The 23,794-nt window shown below is 42.2% G+C and overlaps 1 protein-coding gene across 7 annotated transcripts in view; it reads left to right on the forward strand.

Moving 5' to 3' along the window:
- The window catches only part of LOC118935962 (neuroligin-4, X-linked), a 236,585-nt gene that overhangs the window by 208,996 nt on the left and 3,795 nt on the right, over positions 1-23,794 (forward strand). For all 7 annotated transcript variants that reach the window (XM_036932663.2, XM_036932662.2, XM_036932664.2 and 4 more), the window contains 2 exons: positions 14,872-15,057; positions 18,717-19,506. In XM_036932663.2, coding sequence (XP_036788558.2) covers positions 14,872-15,057; positions 18,717-19,506 — 976 coding nt within the window. The remainder of the gene's footprint in view (positions 1-14,871; positions 15,058-18,716; positions 19,507-23,794) is intronic.

The raw sequence follows: 23,794 nt of genomic DNA on the forward strand, positions 1-23,794 counted from the left end.
TCTTAACATATTTATCCCACTTGGCCATTTGGGGTCATGCCTATTTCTGTTGCTCCACACACTCTACCAGAATGCTTTTCATTCTTTCGCATTTATCAGCAGCCCCTGAATGACTTATGGAATTGCAGGTGCCTGTGCCCATCCTCCAGAACTTGGATTCAGTAGCTCTGGCATGGGGCTGGGGGATCTGCACAGCTGACCGGTTCCCACAGGATGTGGTCACTGACGGTCCATGGGCACACTTCCATGGCTGGTGCATGTAACCTTCTGATGTCATAAAAATTGTGAATTATCATCTCTACTAGTCACTGCTGGTCAACCTCCAGTCACTATTCCTAAAACCTGCCTCTCTATGAGGCTAAGAATCGATTTATTCCAGTCTCTATCGACACAGAGAAGCATATGTAATGAGTTTTCTCAAACAAGTCCCGAATTATACATTAGCTTACATTCAGTCTTATAGAATATCCATGTAGTGTATGTATATATTATAAAATATTTGCTACATAGCAAGGTACCTATTTATAAAAGTTAATACAAATCCTGTATACATTTTGATTCAAAATGGGCAAACTTGTATCTCTAAAGGTTGGCAAATAAAATTTCTCATTTGTCATTCAGCAGATTAATTAGCAGCTCAAATAAGATAAAGAGCGATCGAGTTTATGACACGGCTAAGGAGCCGTTGTTGAAAGGGGATTCGCAGTTCATTTAGCAGTCTCCTTCCCCATCAGGTTGTTGCCGGTGGGAGGTAGGATACTCCACAATTTCTGCAAAGCTCACCGACAACCTTCCCAGTTGGAAGTGACAACCACACATTCTTGCTAAATGCATGATTGCACAGTCGATGAATAACATCTCAAAAGGTCTGTTCTTTGTTGTCTGTTGAAGCACAGCTGAATCTAACAAGCATGGAGTCTGAACTATCTATACCTCCTTTTAAACTTAATCACCTGTGTCATCCTATCAATTAATCCCTGCCCCTTTCCCCCACTGAAATCAACCTGATGCAGGAAAAGAGATTGTTGGGAACAGGATGGGGCCACCCATCACCTGTTAAGAGAACATTTATTTATTCATTCAACACCCACTTAATCAGAGCATAAACGGGGCATAATAGGAACAGGAAAACATGCAGTTTATAGGACCAACTTGATTGCACAGCAGGGAGAGTAAACAGATATGAAGGGGAAAAAATCCAAGACGTGTGTGTGGATTTGAAATGTAAGACAAGGAGCATCATCATGTTTATATAATAACTGTCAAAAGAATTCCAAGGAAAATAATTATTAAATGTTTCAACCCATGTAGCTGGTAGCATGGCTGTGATATAGGCACAGGCAGTAAGCAGGAGGACTGGTTTGAGGGAATTCTAGATGTTTAGCTCAATCCCGACACAATGAGCTTTCTGGGAGAGTGGGGCAACTGAGCAGAAAAGCTGCAGTCTGCATGGGGAAATTCAAAACCAGGACCCACATGATTCCCTAAAAATAGAGACTGGTGTATGGTCACATCCTGGTGGTGGAAGCCTGAGAGATGTGGGTCAGGTTGAAATCCCAGACTTATGTTGGCAACAGGACACTATTAACGTTTTGCTTTTGTGCTTCAAGAATGAAGGTAAAATCCCTCTGACTTATGTTTGTGCTCCACTTGGTACTTTTTGGAGGAGATGAGCCATAATAATACTGATTCATCGATACCATCCATCTGTGAGAAGAACATATGAGACAGAAATATTTGCTTTAGGCTGGGTTCCAAACTTAATACTTAATGATTTTCTTCTTAAAGTTTGTCAACACACGCTGCATCTCCTCTTAGTTGGCTCGCAGTCAGTCATTTCCTAGGTTTGCTACAGAAGGTACATCTGATCAAAAGCAGGCTGCAGAACAAAACTCCACAACAATCCTCTCAGTGTGTGTTCCTTGCTTCCCCAAACCATTCTTGAGATCATTAAACACTTTTGGTGTGAAGTCTTTCTGAATTCCCATTTCACGTGATATCAAGTATAATATTTTATATTAATCTAGTCATCTCATTGTTGAAACAGTACATCTTCAGTGCTATAAATTTAGAACAGCAAAAGCTATCAAGAAGAAAATTAACCAAATAAAACATATATGTGCACAACTATATATACACACACTCAAAGAAACAATAGAAGCTGAGAACAGAAGGACCCCATAAAGTAAACTGGAAAGACCCTCTATGGCCACAATGGGATACTTTCCATATCCCTAAAAATAATATGTGCCCTGAATTGAAATGGGAGAAATATATAACAAGTCATGTGTTCATCATATACTCAGTATAAAAGCTCCTTAGTTAGAAAGAACTTTTCAACAATAAAAAAAAACAGTTGTTGGACCAAAAATCCTTAACAGGAACCTCACCAAAAAAGGCACAGAGATGGCAAATAGGCATATGAAATGATGTCCATGTCACAAGTCATCAGGGAAATGCAAATTACAACATTGATGAGATATCAATATGCACCTGTCAGAATGGCCAAGACTCAGAACACTGACAACACCAAATGCTGGTAAGGATTTGTTGGAGCAACAGGAATGCTGATCATTGCTGGTGGGAATGCAAAATGGTGTAGCCACATTGGAAGACAGTTTGGTGGCTTCACAAGTCCAGTTTATTGGGGGGAGGCACTTGGGAGAGCAAGGGGGAAGGGTAGTTCATGCAACTGCATGAAAATCAGCTGTTTACTTGTAAAAGAATGCATTATTATCAACTGTTACCTAATACTTTTAATGTAATATGTGTGTTTAGCCACAGACATATCCTAAGAAGCCAGAAATATTGGTAGCTGAACGGACCCTCTGTTCCACTGATGCAAATAAGAAAACATGTAAAAATTACTTTGTAAACCATGAAGTGTTCTGCATAAAGAGGTTAAATGTTATTTGAAGTTTGTGTTTAAATGTGATGGTAATTAATTTTTTTTCCCATTTTACTCCTTGCCTTGACAGCATCTAGAACATAATGGAATCTTTGTTGGAAAATGAACATTATGCCATATTTTGGAGTCACACCGTTGAAAATTAGCCATGGTTCCACATTCAGCAAATTAGACAGAGAAACGTCTTGGCTGACCCAAGGTCTCATTAGAGTGGTGGATGTTCATTGATTTTTAAATCAGTCTTGGATAATTAGACAAAAATATTCTGTTTTCCATCGTTTACTTCTGCCTCCCCTGTTAAGATAAATGCATTTCAAAAGTTGCTTTAATATGTAAATGTAGCTTATAAACAATAACAATAGGAAGAAAATGATGTTAAGGGGTCTTAGAAGTTCAACAGGGTAGCTGGCACTCTTAAGACACCTTTTCTCTTACTTGGAAACAGATCTCTGAGCCAATAACGACAGTAGTGGTGTCTCTGGGTGGGTCCAACAGAATACCATAGACTGGGGGGCTTCTAAACAACATACACTTGTTTCTCCCAATTCTTGGGTCTGGAAGATCCGGGTTCCAGCAGGGTCAGGCTCGGGCAGAACCCTCTTGCCGGTTGCAGACTGTTGGGTTCCCATTGTATCTCACTGTTGCCAGCTCTCTGGGGTGTCCCTGCAAGGGCACTAATCCCATTCATGGAGCCCCACCCTCATGATCTGATCACCTCTCAAAGGCCCCACCTTCTAATGACAAAACCTTGTTGATTAGGATTTCAGCATAGGAATTTGGGCAGGAGGACAAAAACATTAGTTCTGTTTTTTGGAAAGCCATTGCAGGTGGAAATGATGGTGGGAAATGGCATCGGTCATTAAGTACAGGTGTCATGCTTAACTATGTGGATTTAGCCCTGTGTATAGGTATCACATGGTATAGACACCATGCAATTCACAGGACTTCCCCTGTGGGGACATACTGCTTCATAGTTTCTCTATGATGAGAAAGTTTAGGAAATTGACAGAGGTAACAGTTTTGCATATCATTGTGAATGCAATAGCAATTAATGTCAATGTAATTAATCCCATTAAATTGTGCACATAGAAATGACTAAAACAGGCATATGTATGGCAATGCACACATTTATATTTATATATATGTCATCATATGATTTTTTAGTCTTAGTTTTGCTCAATTTAAAGATAGTTTGATGCAGCATAAATGCCCCACATACTTTTCCTCCCCAAAACAAGTGACCAGACTCTATCGCAGAGACACAAAAGGAACAGATGTCTGGCTATCCAAGTTGAACTTCACTTTGGGCAGAAAATGAGGGAGAGAGAGAAAAACACATTTGGTTCTGGGATTTTCTGTCAAGAAAAAGCTTTTTCCCTTTTCCCTCTGCCTTTTTGAAGAGTGGTTTTCTGGTTGGTAATAAAGGAAGGGGCAGGGAGGGAAGATCCCACCTTTTTTGTGCGCAGTGGCTGGCAGGGTCACCCATGGCATTAAGAATAATGTGCCAAAGCCTGGCGTGACCGCCTCCACAGAGACTCTGGCCGTGATGTGTAAGGGCAGCCTCCACCCTTGAACTGAGAACACTGCTACTTGGGTTATGCTAAGTTTGAAAAGAGCAGCCCCACATAGCTACCACTGTCAAATGCAATTGTGGGGAGCTGTGCTCCTCGCACTGGGAATGCCTTGAGGTGATCGGTGTTCACCCCGGGATTGCTCCGCCATGGATTCTGATTCTGTGGTCTGATAGGGAGTGCACGCATTTCCGTGTTTCTCAAGAACTCGGGGTAGGGCACGTATGTCCTCTATCTGCCTGTGAGATCGACCTGCCCTACCTGGCTCTGGGGACCATGAGCACAGGGACAGTTACCTCGCTCATCCAGGTAACCCTTGGCTGACTCAGTTACCCGGGGAACCCAGAGCAGGTTGCAGGGTTGACAGGAATGTGCTCAGGACACAAAGGCATAACTGCACCCAGAGCCAGTCAGGATACCTGACTCTCTGGTATATTTTCAATGTCACTCAGTCAGGTCTGGAGATGCAGCTTAAGGTTAAGACACAGAAGCGTCTGGGAAAGGGACTGAATATGTTTCCCTATGAGTGTCTATTTTTAGCACATTCTGCCCTTGTCTGTCAGGGTTTGGCAACCTTGACACTGTTGTAATGGTAAAGAAATGAGTCTTTACTGTATTTTTTTTTGCCTTTGGAAATGATTGTGCCTGTCCGTCCATCTACCCAGCTATCTATCATCTCTCATCCCGGATATATTATCTATATATCTACCTACCTATCTATCAATCATCCAGTCATCTCTGTCTGTATTATCGGTCCATCTCTCTATCCATCATCTGTCTATACACACACACACACACACAACATGCTCACACATACTTTTTAATCACAAGATCTTTTAAATTTACTAAGTATTCTCTTGTTAGAAATGAGTCTTGTACACAAAGCACTTGGGTAAATTTTCACAGCTTTAAAAATAGTGAGTATGCCCTTAGCTAACAGTGAATGAAACAAAACACGCTATTGGCTGTTTTTTCCCCCATAATCATCACTGCTACCTAATCCATATGTGCAGATGCCCCTTGAGCAACACAGGGGTTGGGGTGCCAACTCTCAGGCAGCTGAAAATCTACATATAGTTTCGATTCCCAGAAAACACTTAACTACTAATAGCATACTGTTGACTAGAAGCCTTACTACTAACAAAGTCAATGGCATGCATATTTTGTTTGTTATGTGTATTGTATGCTGTATTCTTACAATAAGGTAAACCAAAGCCAAGAAGGTGTTTTTAAGAGAATCATAAGGAGGAGAAAACACATTTACAGCACTGTACTCTGTTTTGTACCCTGTTCATTGGAAAAAATCTGTAAGTAGACCTGTGCTATTCAAACCTGTGTTGTTTCAGGATCAACAGTATTTTCCCGTACAAGATAATACCTCCTCACCTTGACACGGATCCTTAGAACCTACAATTCCCTGTCATCGAAGGACTCTGACTAACCTTTCTTTTTGGGTTGGGGGAAGAATGGGAAGAGACCACTGTGGGAATTTAAAAAGAGGCCTGGGTTTTATTCAGCTGTGCCATAGGACTTTGGTAATGCACTCAACTAGCCCAGGACAAGGCTGACAACCTGGGGTGCATAAAGTAACAGCCCCTCCCACCTACGTCCTCATCCTAATCTCCAGAACCCTGCAATCGGTAGGACGGATTTTGTAAATGTACTAACATAAGGCTCTCGGGATGAGGAGACTGTCCTTGAATAGCCAGCAGAGTGCCATATAATCAGAAAGATCCTTACAAGAAGGAGGCTGGACGGACAGAACCAGAAAGTCTCTGAAGGTCAAAGCAGAGTTCAAAGAGGAGCTGGAAGATGGAACCGTGAGCAGGGAATGTGGGTGGCCTCTAGGAGCTCGACTCGGAAAGGAGACACGTTTTCTATTAGATGCTCCAGAAGGACCAGCCCTCCATCCAGAAGTGCTTTAGAGCTCCAAGACTGTAAGATCAAAAAACGTGTGATGTGAAGCCCCTGGGTTTGTGGTTGTTCGTTAGAGCAGCGATAGGAGATTAATATAGTGCATGATTTCACTTTGATATGTTATCTGACTATTCATGCTCGAGTAAGAGACTCAGGCAGTCCCCGATCTAGCTGACCCTCTTCATTCAGTGTCCTCACCATGGGGACAGTCAGCATCCACAATATCAGAGGCACCCATTAAATGTGTGGAAGGAGCCAGAAGTTAAACCTAGAAGCCCGGTGAATATTTATCACCATGACATTTTCATTTGTTTAAGATCGGTGCTTTTTCACAGTCTGCACCAACTCAATCTACTTCAGCTTCTCCTGATGCTTTTTGGCCATTGATGTTTTATTATTAATGATATGTTGTCACTGTCATTACCAACAAGGTAATGGCCACATTTCGATGTACCCTTCTAAGGTACCTAGAAGGTGTTGATGCACGGAACACTTGATCGGTTTTTGAGTCTGGAGAATGGCCTTATTTAAGCAGAATTCTGCCTGTGAGATAAAAGTTCTTGAGTGGAGAATTGACCCAGTTGGGGTTGTTTAATCTCCAGTCTTTGAAGTTATCCTGTTTGTTAAAGACAAATTTGCACAGATCCATTTTGCTATGTGGTCCATTTAGTATTTGTGTTATTTTTTAGAGAAGAAACTTGATTCCTGCCTTTTACATTTCTCAGTAAAGCTTTGATGTGCCTCTGGAACAGTTATCAAAACAAATGGCAGTGACAATTATAACATAAACGTTCACACAGCAAGATATATAACAGGATTTTGTAACTGCTCACACACAAGAGTCCCTCCTGTTTAGTGAATGGAGAATCACAGAGATTTCACATCCAGCACTTCATGAAATCCTATTTGGACTTCCACAGTATAGTCTCAAAATCAGCCATCACTCCCGGTCTTGTAGGAAAAGTTACTTTTCCTGGGGCTTAGGAAACTATCCATCGTGTTAGGAACTTGAGCATCACGAGCATATAAGCCACCTATCTTTGGAAAGAAAACTAGCAGACTGCAAAAGACCCTGAACTTAGGACGTTATGAAAATGCTGAATTATAACTGAACACTTAACCAGTCAGAGGGCAGGTGATGGCATGCGGCTAAGAGTACAGTTTCAGGGTGCGATGCAAAGAATATAGGCGCCGTTTGCCCTCCGTACTGAGTTGTTTAATCTCCAGTCTTTGTTTAAAGCAGTGAGTTATCTAAAGATGAATTTGCCCAGATCTGTTTTGACATGTGATCCACTGAGAGAGAGAGAGTGTGTGTGTGTGTGTGTGTGTGTGTGTGTGTGTGTATTTTTCAGACAGGAAACTTAATTGTTGCCTTTTCCCTTTCTCAGTCTTTTTCCTTAGTCACCTTTGTGTTACTGAAAGGAAGCCTTCCATTGGGATTCGACCCTTTTGTGTTCCGTCCCATTTATTTATTTCCTCCTCCTGTGTGTGTTATGTCATTGAAAATCTTCTTATTGTCACTCTTAATGAAAGGATCTTCATTGTGTTCCAGGTTTGCGTGAGAACACTGGTGCTGCAAAGCAGGAGAGTATTTCTGGGGATGCAAAAGGCTGTGTGAGCCGATCAGTGGTGTTGGATTTTGGTAGAGCTGGAAAAGACTGCATGATTCTCACACGTTCAGTTGTTCTGATTTATCTTATCAAAAAATAGAAACAAACCACATTCCTTCTGGTCTGCCCACAGACAGTACCCAACAGTAAGTCCTAGGCAACCCCACTTGCTTTGTGGCTGAAGACAGGAAGGCAGATCTAAACACAGAAGCATATTTTGAGTGAGTGCCCTTTAAAAGCAATTAGGAACATTCTGTTTCATATTTGTGACATAGTGTTATGGAAATTGTCTTTTCTTACATGCACCTTACGATGCCCTCAATACCGTGTAGGTACAAAATATGTATCTTCTGCATATCTTATAAACACACTTTGATAGTGCAAAGTAAGACTTGTAGTTCTCATATGTTTTAAAATATTCTTAGTAAAAAGCAATTCAGTTTACAAATGTAAAAAAAAAAAACGCCTTTTGTATGAATGTTCAAGCCATCTCTGGAAATCTACCAAACATTGCATCTTTTCCCCCGGCTTTCAGTACACGGCATGGGTCAGTCTGGCCCACATGGTGGTTGAATAAACATCACTGTACTTTTCACAGCAGGAGTATAAGCTGTGATGTGCACTACCTCTCTCTTCAGACATTAAGCACGTAATAAACACTTAATAAACAGACTGAATAAATAAACAGGCACCACCTTTACACAAAATTATTCGCAAACACCATTAGCAATCAGAGAAGTTCTTCATTCACATAATCTTAAAGCCAGGGTCTAAGATGACCTTCATTCAGCTCTCCCTCTGGACCCGTCCACTCAAAGGACAGCTCTCCGTACTCAGTGTGTGCATATGGGGCAGAGCACAGAGCCGTGTTCCCGACATCCGGGACAGCAGCCTGGTCGGTGACCATTTTGTAAAAGGCACTGTGCCCCAGGCCCTTTTGTGTGAGCACAGTCCAGTTGTGTTCCACACAGTGCTGTGACCTGGGTCCGCTTTCCCCCTCAATTCCACATTTGAGAAAAGTGGGGCTTTGAGATCTTGCATGATGTAGCCACGGCTTCACCGTAGATGCCAAGCCAGGGGCCGAGGCACGAGGGAACAGGGCCCCTGCGTCTGCAGCTAATTCCTGCTTGAGACGTTGGACCAGGGAAGTGACAGGTTGGTCTGGAGGTGGCCCTGCTTCCATGAGCAAATACTGCGGCTGCCATGGGGCCGTGTCTGCAGTGGGGCAGGTGCGCCTGGGCAGTGAGGCAGTTGACAGGCCCGTGGCAGCCCCATGAAGAACATCCTAGATGCAGGTGGCTGCCTGTAAAAATGCAGAGAGATCAAGAAATGCAAAGCACACCTGGAGTGCAGGTAAGAAGTAGTGTGGTTGCGTAGGCGAAAGGCGACACATAAGGGCATGGCCAGGGGTGTGGACATGGGCCTGCAAGCGATGGCCCTGGGAGTCCCACTAAAGAATTTTACTTTAAAACACACTTACTGTGTGTGTGTACTGAAAACTTGGCTATAAATTGGAACAAAATGTAAACATATTTAAAATCAAGTGTGAAAATCACCTCTAACCACATTCTTAGAGGTAAATGCTATTCACAAATTTGATTTCCTTTCAGTTTCTATCTTACACACCCATTTTATGATGTTAATAAGAATGGGGATCGTATGAGCTGGGATGCAGCGATGTACTGATTTCTCTTGTGAGATCTTAGGTACATTTCTACATCCACACATATAAATACTCCTTGTCATTTTACAACAGGGAAGAGCCTCCCATTATTATGGATTTGGCCAACAGATGTCACACAAAATGATCTGCTTTCCATAGATGTGTAGATTGCGGGTATCCCTTGCTTTCAGAATTAGCAGTCCTTCTAAGAGTTGTAGATCTTGGGTGGCTATTTTTCTATATTCAAAGATTATTTTTAATGGAAATACAACTTCTGGGTCAGAGAAATTCAAGTTTTCATATTCATGAGTTTTGGCCATTTATATACATTGAGAAGCACCAGGATTACATGGATGGTACAGAAATGGGTAGGAGGCGGCAAGGATTAGGGAGTGAGTTGGGGGTCTCATCTCAGGCCCTGGGGAGAGGGTTCATGGTTTTTTAAAAAAATAATAGCTATTTAATAAACCAAACAAACAAGCTGCAAATAGACCGAAAGGGTCTGACAGCGATTTGAATGCTCGTCATCAACAAATCTGAAGAAGAGTAAGAGGTGTTTGCCTTGAAAAGAATCTAAAGTTGGCTTGAACAGGATTTGGTTCCAGATTGGACATTGACAAAGTTGTGTCATCATTAAACATATGTCGCAATGATGCCTCACATTTTGATCTATAGTAACAAATGGACTGTGTTTATTATTTTGTATTTTGTGTCCAGAATATAATCTGTTTTAGTTTTGTGAATTCATGTGATTTCAACTAGAAGTAGTTAAAAAAATGAAACATGTTGTGCAGCCTCGTTCTAAATCACTGTGTGGAGAATATAATATATTATGTGAAAAGAACACCGGCAGAAGAACCCCATTGATGCGGTAAGGGGCCCCCAGTTTGGAAACCCTGCACTATAGAGACCGTGCATGCTTCATAATTGTCTTGGATTTATTCTACTCACACAGGAAATAGGCTTTGATTCTGTGCACTAGTAATGTGATAATCAAATATACTACAAGAATGGCCACTTGTTTCCCATGTCATTTTTCGGTAAAATAAAAAGTGAAAGTAGAGACACTAAATTTCAATCTTCTTTACCCATCAGACCTACAGAATTTGGATATATAGCTTCTCTTCCCGCCCATGCCATCCTTTGCAGCTTCTCTTCCCTCCCATCCCATACACCCTTTTGTTAAATCATCAGTGCATCCAGTGAGAAAATTTACATTTCCCCTTTTGTAATAAATGCACCCAGTAAATGGTTTCCTAGAAACATCGAAAAATATAGATTGGCTTTTATTGTGCTGATACTCATTTTTATACCTCTGCTGTAATTCTAATTACAGATTTATTTCCAGACTCATTTATGGGACCTAAAATAAATTCCATCTATTCTCATTGAAGAATTTTTATGTAAATGCTTTCTTTTTCTTTTTCTCCATTAAATGAAATGGAGTAAACATATATAAACATACATAGGTAAAAGGGACGTGATATGAGTTAATGAAGGCTAATGATTTGTCCTATATTGCAAATCCTAATGCTACTCTGTAGTTATATGTAATATATGCATATTACATATATATTTCATAGAAATAGATACATAAATCACACATACATATGTACATTCTCACAGTTACCCATTAATACATATATGCATGCAACTACACACATATTGGTATTTGTATACATATCTGTGTGTGTATATACAATATATATATATAATTAAGAACTAATTTAGTCTCAACTGTATGTCTAAGAGAATTCTATATGTATGCTCTGTAGGCACAAGCATATACACCAAACTCTTTTAGAGAGTTGAAACTCTAAATTGTACTAATTACAGGTGAATTCACACATCAAAAATATTAAAGATTTTTTTTCTATGTTCACTTAGTAATTGTCTTCTGGTTCATGTCGCCAAAAAAAGTGTGTACCGTGCTTAGGTAATGAATTACCTCTTAAAAGAAAATGAATGGTGGCTTTAAAGTCCTGTTACAGAGGAACAAGAGAGCCGGTGAATCTGACCCTGCTGCGTTTCTTAATGATTCTGTTCTCGTCTGTTAAACTATTCTAGCTAAACTGTCTGTTCTACCAGCAATGGTAAGACCATTTTTACATGATACTCATTTGATGCGACAGGCAGTGGCGGGGCGGGGGGGTGATACAATGTCTGTTTTCGGGCATCTGTTGCATGAACCATATTTTAAAATCACCACACAACTGAGCATATCTCTTGTATGTGTGTCTGTCTGTTGTATATATTTTTGTTGTGCTTCCTCCCGTGGCTTTGAATGCAAACTTCATTAGTCTAAGTCACTACTGTGTCTGAGTGCCAACGGCCCCTTTCATTGTTCAGTGGGTAGCTATGGGGGGGACGCATTACCGATTTACCAGCTTCACGTCAGAGACAGTAAATCTCAGAAGCCAAATGTTTCATCAGCTGAAAGGCTTCAAGGAGCCCAGAGAGCTTGTCCATGAAAGCAGCCATTTGTTTAAAATCTCTGGTTTTAAGCCCGCCCAGGGGCTGCTTCCCATGAACGTGTCCGCAGCTTATATGGAAAGTTATGTGCTCCGTGCCCGGGGGGGTGGGGGTGGGGACAGACTTCTGGGCACTTCCATCAGTGCCCATCCTGGATAACGGTGTGTGTCTGTTTCCAAATTGATGGGCTGCTATCGTGCAGGCGTTCATAGAACTCCATGAGATCAAACCCAGACACGTCTTAAATCTGCATTACATCAAACACCCTATTCTCACCAGCATCGTAAAGGAACCTGCTCTCAGAGAGAAACTGAAATGGCTTGCTTGCTTGTACCTGCAGTGGAAAATCTGCCTCATTAAAAGAGGAGGAAATCACAAATCCCTGGAGGCTGAAGTAAATGAAGATTCCGTGGCAGAAACTATGGAAACACCAGCTTCCCCACCCCCCAAAAAAACACAGAAACATGTTCATTTGCTAAACTTCAGAGATGCATGGAGAGCTGTTTCCCCTCAGGACCTCTGGAAGGAATTCAGAATGGAAAGATCAAACCTCTCACTCAATAGGATGCTGTTAGGAGAACCAGGATTTGCCAGGGCATGGAATATTAATTAGCCTGGCTCCCCCAGGCACGTTTGGCGAGGGAGGGAGCCTGATTTAATAAAGGCTCGTGATTTACCGTAGGTTGCAAATCTTCATGCTCCTGGCAGGGAAGGGAAATAAGCAGGCAAGTCGTTTTGGGAGAGGTGTGAGAAGGGGGAGAGCGGGTTGGAGGGGGGGACCTGGCAGAGACCAGTCCTGCCAGAAAGTTACTGGAGCCTTTAGGACTTAATCACCTCTTTCCCTAATGGGGGGAAGGGAAGCCTGTCTTCAGGGTTGTTCCTCAGCACCCAAACTGCCATTATCGGCCCATTTCAGCTGCATGAAAGGGGCTTTTCTCCCAAGCCAAGTGCGATTCCTTTTATGAGAAACCGTGTTAAGAGATTGAGTGATGAATAAGGCAGCCGCAGAACCCTCCCTGGCAGGAAACACCACTCAGTGATTGCTAATTAAATAAGGGAGGAGCTGGTGGCCTCTGCACAGTCCGCCTAATCCTGGCTAGTCTCTTCGGGGTCCCTGGGGACTCCTCAGAGGCCTGGGGCTGTGGGAAGTACCATGAGCATACAGCCTTGTTGGGACATGCAGCAGACGGGGAGTCCCAACTATGTAATTTTAGACCCAGAAAAACCCCTTCTGGCTGCTTTCCTCTGAGCCAGGCTGTGCATTGCTGGTGCCTTTCTGACGCCTGTTGCTTTTTTCCCAGATGCTCAGGGAAAAGGCTTGGACTGCATCCTTTACTTCAGGTCGAAGAACCTGGCATTCTGGCGCCTTGGATTGCCGTCGGCCTTGGTCAGACATGTGGTTTAAGGGGAAGGCTCTGAAGTGTGCTGTCTTGGGGCCTGAGTGAGTCTGTCTTCGTATAAACACTTGCAGCAGGCGGATGGCATAGGAACTTGATAGGCATTCACTGAAATGACTGAATGGCGTGGTCCGTGCAATAAAAGGGATGCTGCAGAACCGGGAAATAGCCTAATTGGGTGTTTGGAGGAGAGGCAAATAAAAATGTGAAATGGCAAGCATGTTTTATGGCTTGTTTTTCCTTTGTTTTTTGGTTTTTTATTTTTTCAGAAGACTTATTCAAGACAGATTTGGTCATAAAGTTGGATGACAGTTTGTGCAATAAATTGAATGTGGCAGATGCTTTAAAAAACAGTCCTAGCTTTGAATCTTGAGTAGGAGCATATCCGTCTGTTTGCAGAATGACTCCAGACTCCATAGGAAAGCCAATGTTGTTTTCCCACATCAAGATTTTTTGACAATATGAGAGAAACACGGCCTGAGATCGATACCTAAAACTGATCACTTTGCGACAAGAAATGCTCGAATGGCACCATTCGCAGCTTCGAAGAAGGAATGAAGTCTGACGCCTTGATGGAATCTAGCTCCTCAATGTACAGGGTCCTCCCTCTTTTTAAAATACTGTACCAGCTCACGCCGTTTTAGGGGCAGTTGGGGAGATTTGAATATGCATTGGCTTCTGTCGGAGATGAAAGAATTACAAGTTTTTGTGTATAACTCTAGTATATTTTCCTATATAGAAAAGTAGAGGTGCATACTAAGTAAGAAGGGATCTCATGATGTCTGTCATTTCCTTTGAAACATAAGCATTAAAAGGAATTAAATTAAAATATTAATAATTAATTCAGAGGGGGGAAAGCTGACCTGTACTGCTTTTGTATACATGCCACAACCTTATGCACAGATTTCTGCCCCCAAGACATGCACACTTTCTCCTTCTCCCTGAAAAACATGTCATAGGACTCTTTTTCATTTTCCCAATGAAAACCCACATGTTCGCGGGAACGGTAACTTGCATCTAGTAAAATTTATAGTCTCCGGGATTGTCACACGTTGCAAATATTTTAGATTGATTTTGCCTTGTATGTCAGCCCCATTCAAACCCACAGGTGAGACATTTAATCATCGTGTCAACAGAAACAATAACCATGATACTATTATTTACATTAATAGAATGCTTTCTGCCATGAAAAATGTTGTGCACTGTTGCTTCTCTTTTATAAGGAGGAGGGTGAAGAATGAACAAAGGAAAGCCCCAGGTATAGTTTTAAGAAGCGGTGATGTCTGTGCACTTCTCACGGTTGACACTCCACATGTCCTGTGTTCTCCTATAGGGTTTTTAAGCACCGGTGACCAGGCGGCAAAAGGCAACTATGGGCTCCTAGATCAGATCCAAGCGTTACGGTGGATCGAGGAGAATGTGGGTGCCTTTGGTGGGGACCCCAAGCGAGTGACCATCTTCGGCTCAGGTGCGGGGGCGTCCTGTGTCAGCCTGTTGACCTTGTCACACTACTCAGAAGGTAAGAAGGGCGTCCCAGGGGTGGGCTGGCAACCCCCAGGGCTGAGCAGTGAACACACAGATCAGATTCCATGTGCACGGTGGGGTCGTCGGGGTCTCTCCTGACACCTCACTGATCATCCCCCAAATGACATGTAGCCACCATCTCTCCATTTAACTCTGTCTTTCCATGTGAAGAATATTTCTTTGCATTTAAATTATGACCCTTGAAGGTTGGTGACGGCCTTTGGAGCCAAATGACTTCTTTAGAAAGGCCAACCCTTTGCTTGCTTTGCCTTGCTGACTTTATTCGGTCCACTATTTGTATTTTATTAGCTTCCCATTTCAGTTTGGGCAAGGTTAACTCTAAAAGAGAAACCGTTTTGTGGGGAATGGATACGGATTTGTGGATTTTGTATAAATGATGCGTGTGGCCGCATGGTGTTCACTGTCATTTCTTGATCCAGATCATCTCGAGGGATCCCCCTCTTTTCCATTGGTGATGGAGGGTCCAAGTGAGAGCAGATGAGGGATTTTAGGGAGATGTCAATAGAGATTGGATGGATTTGGCATTGTAATAACTTCCTGAATCTCCTCTGAAACAAACTAACAAAAACAGGGAAACCCAGCCTTGGGCTAACTTCTCAAAGTGCAAACGATTACTCATAATAATGACCCAAACCATCGAGGCTGTATTATTCTGTTTCCTTCTGTACCATCGGTTGGTGTAAGAAATGCTCCATACCTATTTGAGCCATTTATGTGAGGAGCACTTGAAGCTTTAAAGGAATTGTTTTTTCTTTAAAAACTCTTAAAAAGGGGTAAAAGGTAAAAAAATAAATACAAGTAATTTCCAAATAAAAACTAAAATTGTGTAGAATTCTAACACCCTAGAATCAAAGAACTGCAACACAGAAGAGGACCTGGAAGCTCAACCAAGACTGTCATTTAAAGAAAAGAACGTTGAGGCTCACAGAGGTTGTGTGACCTGCGTAAGGTCACACAGCAGGTGATGGAATCAGGGGAAAAAATCACGCTCCACAGACCTAATTCAAACCTATTCCCATTATTGTTCTTTAGCTACTAAAAAGTCACTAGCTGTTAAAATCTAGAGGGAATTAGGAAAAGAGCCGATTGTAGTCTCAATCGTTTATGGTAAATAATGAATCCATGAATCTCTGACCAGAGAAGTTATCAGGAAATTCTCCATCACCCCGATTGGTATTTTACAGAGCAAGCACTTGTCCCCTTTGAGCTTGTATCGTTGGACTTCACATCAGCAGGCTTTAGGAGAAAATTTAAGCAGTTCTAGGCACCGATTTGATAAGTTGATGTTCAGTTTCCTAATGAGCTTGAACATTTACGATCCTATGACGTCTGGATAGGATGCTGGGTCCAGGGAACCAGATAAGCAACCATTCGTCAAATCAGAGATGACAAGTCCGTCCATTATTCCATAATGGCTAAGGAGAGCCGGGGTTAAAGGCTTGTGTTTGCATCGACCCTTTATTTTAAGAAAAAGAAAAATGAATGATCAGATGACCGGTAATATTGATACCTACAGCATTTTAGAAATATTTAGACTTTCCTTTTCTCCACTGATGATAGTCGCAGTTCTCCACGTAGAAGGTAGCCAGGGCCATCTCCAGTTGGAATCAAATACGTGGAAGCCAACACTAACTAGGCAAGAATGCTGTTTACTCAAATGAACAGATCAGAAGAGATTCTCCTCAGCGACCATCCCCTGCGTGGCTCATTATCTGCAAGCCTGCCCTTTTCAGAGCAACCCGGCAATGTATAAGAATGACAAAAATACAGGGACTCTTGGCCTTAGGAATTCCAGTTTGAGCACTGCAGTCTAACGAAATCAACATACACATGGAAAATAATGTTCTCACAGAGGCATTCACCACATTGTCATCATAGCAAAGAATGGTACGGGAAAGCTAAGAGTTTTAAAAACCAGAAAGTGATAAAGAACATGTGTGTCAACTCAAAGGAATGAGGGTTAGTTTTACAGATCATGGTAAAGACACACAATAGCTTGGGAAACACAGTGTAAAAGCTATGTATACATTGTATATGCAGTGAAAGGAATGCTGTATGTATATATTATATGAAGTAGAGCAATAGTGACATAATAGTCAAGAAGAAATGATCCTAAAACCTAACATAACCTATGTTTTTTAGTGTGACTTACAGGTGATTTTTTTTTTTTTCTTTATCCAGTTTTTCAAGTTTGATCAGGGGTTATATTATTTCCCTAAGAAACAAATACATAAACATGGCCACCTCGATCATGACCAATAGCTTTAAGAGGAAAATCCAAAAAATGTAACTAATACCACAATCTTTCTAATTCTGATACTATCAATGCATGATTTGCAGGAGGTCAAATACCGACCTAATTTCTTCACGGTGTTACCAAACATTAATCTTTAAAGTCAGACTCACAAGTCCAGACTTGCTCATTTCGGAAAGAATTATCAATGCTGGGAGACGGGCCCCCGAAGGGCTTTGAGGGTGTATTGCACACGCCAAATCAATTTAAGGTCTCAGCCCTCTGTGTCATCTTTAGGCAATCATCCAGTCTTTGGAATCACATCTCCCTGATTGCAATCATGTTTTCCTCATACTTGATTGCTTCCATGACCTTAAAAATCGACAGGGCATGAACCTCTGGGCCCCCAATGAATGCTTTATTCTTCCTGCAACTCATCTAAGGCGTCAGAGCTAGATGATGCTGCAATTCAAGGAAATGGCAGGAAGAGAGAAGAAACTGAATGCTATCACTTTATAGTCCAGTCTCTGTTATTTTGTAGTAGTTAAAGGTTACTGCTGGTTGACTTCTGAACCTCCATATACGAGCCTGATCAAATAGAACATTTTAGGCAACAGAATTTTACTCCTTGGAGTCTGTTCCTCCAACTGCCACAGATTTCTCAAGTTCCTCACCAAACAGACGTGTTTTTAAAATGTGCCAGAATAAGTTAGGCAAACATCTTGACTTTGAATGGGTGCCATTTTGAAACTAATGATTTTTTTAAAGTGTGTTTTAGTTGGACATCCACGTGAGGATTTCTTTAGGCATAGCTACATTAATTAATTTTCATTGTAAAATTTTAATGTCTCCCTTCAAGCAAGGGTGGAAATGGAAATACCACATCCTGCATTTATATTCTGAAATCAATTTGAGTGGATTTTTTTTCCCCCCCTGTAATGAAGTAGTACCTGGTTTTGCCAGTGAGGCAAAACGCCTTTTCTTGGCACAAAACATATTTTTAAGGAATGGTGGGTGCGATTACTCTGAAAGGGTTTATTCATGTATAGCATCTGGCGATGGGAATGCTAACACTACCCTAAACAGGATGGAAAGATAAAGAGTTTGCATGTTTTTTACTCCTGCAGCTAAAGTGCAAATGTAGTTTCATTTTTGTAAACGTGTGTGTGTCTGTGTAGGGTGTGTGTATATAAGAACATCCCGTAAAACCAGTGTCCAGCGGGAGTAGGAGGTGGAGACAGAATGAGATGGAAATGAGTGAAAATGAGTGAAAGAGCTGAATGCCACTGTCACCAGAAATTCACATGCCTGAGAGACAATCGGAGCCTTCTTCACGCAGTAAAAGCTGCTTTTCTGTCTTTCGGACTTTCATTTGCATGTCCACAATTTTGCACCTGCAGGTCTGTTCCAGAAGGCAGTCATCCAGAGTGGGACCGCCCTGTCCAGCTGGGCAGTGAACTACCAGCCTGCCAAGTACACTCGGATATTGGCAGATAAAGTCGGATGCAACATGCTAGATACCACGGACATGGTAGAATGCCTTCGGAATAAGAACTACAAAGAGCTCATTCAACAGACCATCACCCCGGCCACCTACCACATCTCCTTTGGGCCTGTCATTGATGGGGATGTCATCCCAGATGACCCTCAGATCCTCATGGAACAGGGGGAGTTCCTCAATTATGACATCATGCTCGGCGTCAACCAAGGGGAGGGCTTGAAGTTCGTGGACGGCATCGTGGACAATGAAGATGGCGTGACGCCCAACGACTTTGACTTCTCCGTGTCCAACTTTGTGGACAACCTTTACGGCTATCCAGAGGGCAAAGACACCTTGCGGGAGACCATCAAGTTCATGTACACGGACTGGGCAGATAAGGAAAACCCCGAAACACGAAGGAAAACCCTGGTAGCTCTGTTTACTGACCACCAGTGGGTGGCCCCCGCTGTGGCCACGGCGGATCTGCACGCTCAGTACGGTTCTCCCACATATTTCTACGCCTTCTACCACCACTGCCAAAGTGAAATGAAGCCCAGCTGGGCGGACTCGGCCCACGGCGACGAAGTCCCCTACGTCTTCGGGATCCCCATGATTGGCCCCACTGAGCTCTTTAGCTGTAACTTCTCCAAGAACGATGTCATGCTCAGCGCAGTGGTCATGACCTACTGGACGAACTTCGCCAAAACCGGGTATGTTCTCTTTATCACGTTATGACCTGCCCCCCCTAGCTGTTGGGTTCCCCCATGTCAGTGTTTCCACGGCCGATAGACTCTCCAGATTACGTGCACACACACTTAACAGTCATTTTCCCCAACTTCTACGGGGACCTCGTTTCTTTGTCCCTAAACTGTTTTTTCTGTCAAAACAAATTTTTACTAGTGTGTGAGTGGCGTATCAGAAATTCCATTTCCTACCCCGTGGTGCATATTTTGCAGTTCTGTTGAAAGGTGATCCCAGAGTTCAAATCTAAATAGGGCCTTGTTTTATTTGGAAAACAAGAGGGTTATCAAAACACGAGCGCTGCATAGCAAATGGTGCTTATTATGTAGCCACAGGAGTGAAATAAATCCAATAACTGTAGAATAATACTATATGTGTACATATAAAGGTATATGTGCATATATACATATACTACACATATGCGTGTATAATATGTACAAATATATGCTATATGTGTATACTATATATGTACGCATGTAATATGCACAGTATATCTCCAGTTATGAGATTTAGGCATATACACACAATTTGCTCATATAGTCATGTGTACACATAGATTTATACACATACATGCATAGTTATGTATGTAAATATGTACCTATATTTACCTATATATGTACATAAACATATGCATATGTTTACACATGTAAATTATGCATATATTTACAAATATGTTTATTCAATTATACAAAAATAATATTTCTACCTATTTCTTTCACAAACATATTTCTTATATATGTGTGTGTGTGAATATATAATCTCAAAGGAAAGGTCAGAGGGCTACATGGAGTGGACAGTGTATAGGGACCACACAGGCAACAGGATATCCACCCATATTCTATGTCGCAGATTCTCTGCAATAAGACAAAACACTAAACATCTTAAAAAGCTGTAGATGTCATGGCACCTTTCCATTTTCTTTTGGCTGATAGCTTTATTGTGGAAATGAATGACGTATAATTCTCTTCTACCTATGTGTGCTCCCATCATTAACCTTGAGCTTCTTGTATCGAGTTAAAAATGGGGATGTTCCCAGCCCCCCACATTATGAGTAACCCCTCCCAAGGAACACAGACTGTTGGAGGGCGGCTACCAGGCTTGCAGAAGCCCAGCAGCGCCTGAACCATCCCCGTGCAGCTGTTGTGGAAGGATTTGGGGGTACTGAGGGTTCACTGCTTAGGAGCATAGCTGATGTCATGCTGTATGATTCCAAACAGGATTTGGTGCAAAGTGGTTTCCGTATGTTTGGGGGTTTGCAACAGCATGGCATGTGTGCCGAGTGGCAAACAGCTATAAACATCGGGTAGATACCCCTTTGCCCTGTCAGACTTTGCAGATTTATTCCAAGAAAGTCTAACATGGGGGCAGTGAGGGAAAGGAACAGCTACAGACGTTTGAGGGAGATGCTTGCTTATCACAGAGAGGTTCTCTGTTCGACAAGAAGGTGGTTGAAGTCAAGTCAGCAAATATTTTTAAGTTACCCTTGTTTATTAGTTTCTTAGGGCTGTTGTAACATTGTACCAATGACGGTGTGGCTTAAAACAACAGAAATTTATTCTGCCACTGTTCTGGATGCTAGGAGTCCAAAATGAAGGGATTGCACAGGCCAGTGTCCCACTAAAGCCTGGAGGGGAATGTTTCCAGACTCCTTCTTAGCTTCTGGTGATTTCGGAGTAGTGTGGCTAGCGGCTCAGTCGTCAGTCTCTGTCTCTGGCATCCCATGGTGGACTCCCTGTGTGTCTGTCTCAATGGCTGTCTTGTTATAAGAGCACCAATCATACTGGTTTATGAGTCCATCATGTTCCAAGAGGACCTCATCTTATCTTAACTAATTACATCTGCCACGACCCTCTTTCCAAGTCAGGTCACATTCTAAGCTATCTGGGGTAGGGCTTAGCATATCTTAATTTGAGGGGACACAGTTCAACTCATAACTGCTTTAAAAGGCAGATCCATGCCCAGCTGTGTCTTTGAACTGTGCCTGGCCTTGCAAAGTTTCTCATTCTCTTGGAAGTTCAAAGACTGACACAGGAATTTCCCAAACCGTAGCCACACCCCATTCACGCCACCAGCATCCAGACACCCCCTTATTTACGTAATACGTGAACACACCATCATTACTTTTGTTAAAAGCACATACTTTTTTCCCCTTATGTGTTTTGAAAATAAACGTTGTATGATTTTCTTAAGTGGAAGGCTAGTATCATTCATCATCGTTTACCTAAACCATTATAACAATGGTGAAATCCTAATAAAGCCATTCAGTTCTCATTAGCTCTTCTTGCCTGTCAAAGGCTCTGTGGAGGATGTTTCTTGTTTAAAAAAACAGAGAGAGAGAGAGAGAGAAAGAAAATTAACTATGTCATGAGATGGTGGCAGACTGCACGCACCCACTGGGTACTTTCTCCAGCACCCTATCAAAGACTGAGCCAGGACTGAAAGTGCAATGTGCTGCTATGGAGTGTTTTCAAATGCCGTAGCTCTTATTTCCTAAGATCGCTTTGCGTGAGAGGCCTGTGGTGCATGCCTCTGTTTGCACAGTACAGACATGGAGACATAAAGTGGCCTGGGATTAATCGCCGATCACATGTATTCATGTAGCTGTGGGTGCTGTGTGTTTAAGATGCTCTTAGCTGTCAAAAAGGTGCTAAGATAGCTGGAACAGACCATCAAGGACCAAGGACTTGAGATTGGAAGACTCTCTCATCTATGCTGAGTCTGCAACTGCAGGTAGACATCATCTCACTGATGTAGAACAGAGTTTACATGATGGAAGAGCTTGCCCGTCCATCTGAGAAATCTGGGGCTCTTTCTGTTTGCGCAGTTTTCTGGGGAGCCTCGCTGCAAAAGATGCTTAGGGACGTTGACACAGTGAGCTTTCTTAAATCATTCAGCAAGGTCATTGTAATGACTCAGATCACCCTTAGAAGAAGTCCCTGCGAACTTTGTGTGCCAGGATTGGGCTGATGGGTGGAGTCTAGGAATTCAGGTATTTGTCAGTATCTGTCAGTGGACAAGAAGGGCTTGAGAGGAGGCTATTAACTAGGAATTTATAGTAAATAGGATGGTGGCATCGCCAGCCCTGCATGAACCCCGGGGCTGCTTCAGTGGTAAGGGACGTCCCAAAGCTAGCACTTCTGCCTTTACGTCAAGGTTTAAATTACATACATCTGATATGCCGACCTTTTTTCATTTTTTTCTTGAGCACAAAAAAATTATCGTGGGAATGTTCACTGGGAACTATACAAGAAAGGAACAGGAGACAGACAGAGGGCGAAAGGGAGGAAGGACAGAGGATTCCTTTGGAGCCAGGAGGCTATTTCAACATCCAGGTTCAAAGACTGAATCAAAATGACACTGAGAAAGGACAGTGGAGGCCAACACTTTATGTAATTATGCAAAAATAAGGCTGACCTGGAGAGTGTTGCTAAATGAAAAGTCATGTCAAGGAAACATTAAAACTAAATTCCAAGGATTATAAGAATTAAAATCTGTCCCCCCTGTTAAAATCTCCTGGGAAATAACCTGCTTGGCCCAAGAGTTAGGTGCTCATGGGATCAGGAATTGGTGAATTTAACTGAGTTCATTGTGGGAAGAAGTGAAATAAAAGGGAACATAAACCTATAACAACAAGCAAGGTTTTACGTGATGAAATGACACGTTAAGTATCAAACATCTCAAATGCTGTTAGAATGCAGAGATGGAAAGACAAGACTGTGGTGGCCAAGGAAACCGACAGAAATTTCCATTTTCGACTGTGTTCTCAGGACGTGGCTGTGTGCGTGTTTCAGATGCCATCGCCATGTTTTGATTTGCTGGTATCTTGTGATTAATTTATGTTTGGCCTTTGCAAAGTCTTTTCCAAAAGAAGGAAAGAGGCCTTTTAGGATGATGGCTTAGAGAGAGTTGCTGCATAAGACTGGTTGGAAAAGGGACTTCTATTGCCAAGAAGTGTTTTAAGCTGAGTGAGTATCTCCACCTGTTTTTTAGGTGGTGTGTCACTGAGCACATTTTCTTGGTGACCTGAGTTAGATTTCTTTTCACGCCCTAGTAGCAAATAGCTTCTACACTGTTTTACGTGTAGGGACCACTGTATATATGATTGACAGGAGCATATTACAGAGTTCACTGGTATTTTTAGAGAAATCACATTATCTGTCTCTCTTGAAGAAAATGAACTACAAGACCTTAGGAATGCTTTTAATTATATCCGCTGCCAGCGTGACCTCAAATGATACACAGCAGGTGAAAATGTAT

The sequence above is a fragment of the Manis pentadactyla genome, chromosome Y, assembly GCF_030020395.1.
Source record: "Manis pentadactyla isolate mManPen7 chromosome Y, mManPen7.hap1, whole genome shotgun sequence".
Taxonomy (NCBI): Eukaryota; Metazoa; Chordata; class Mammalia; order Pholidota; family Manidae; genus Manis; species Manis pentadactyla.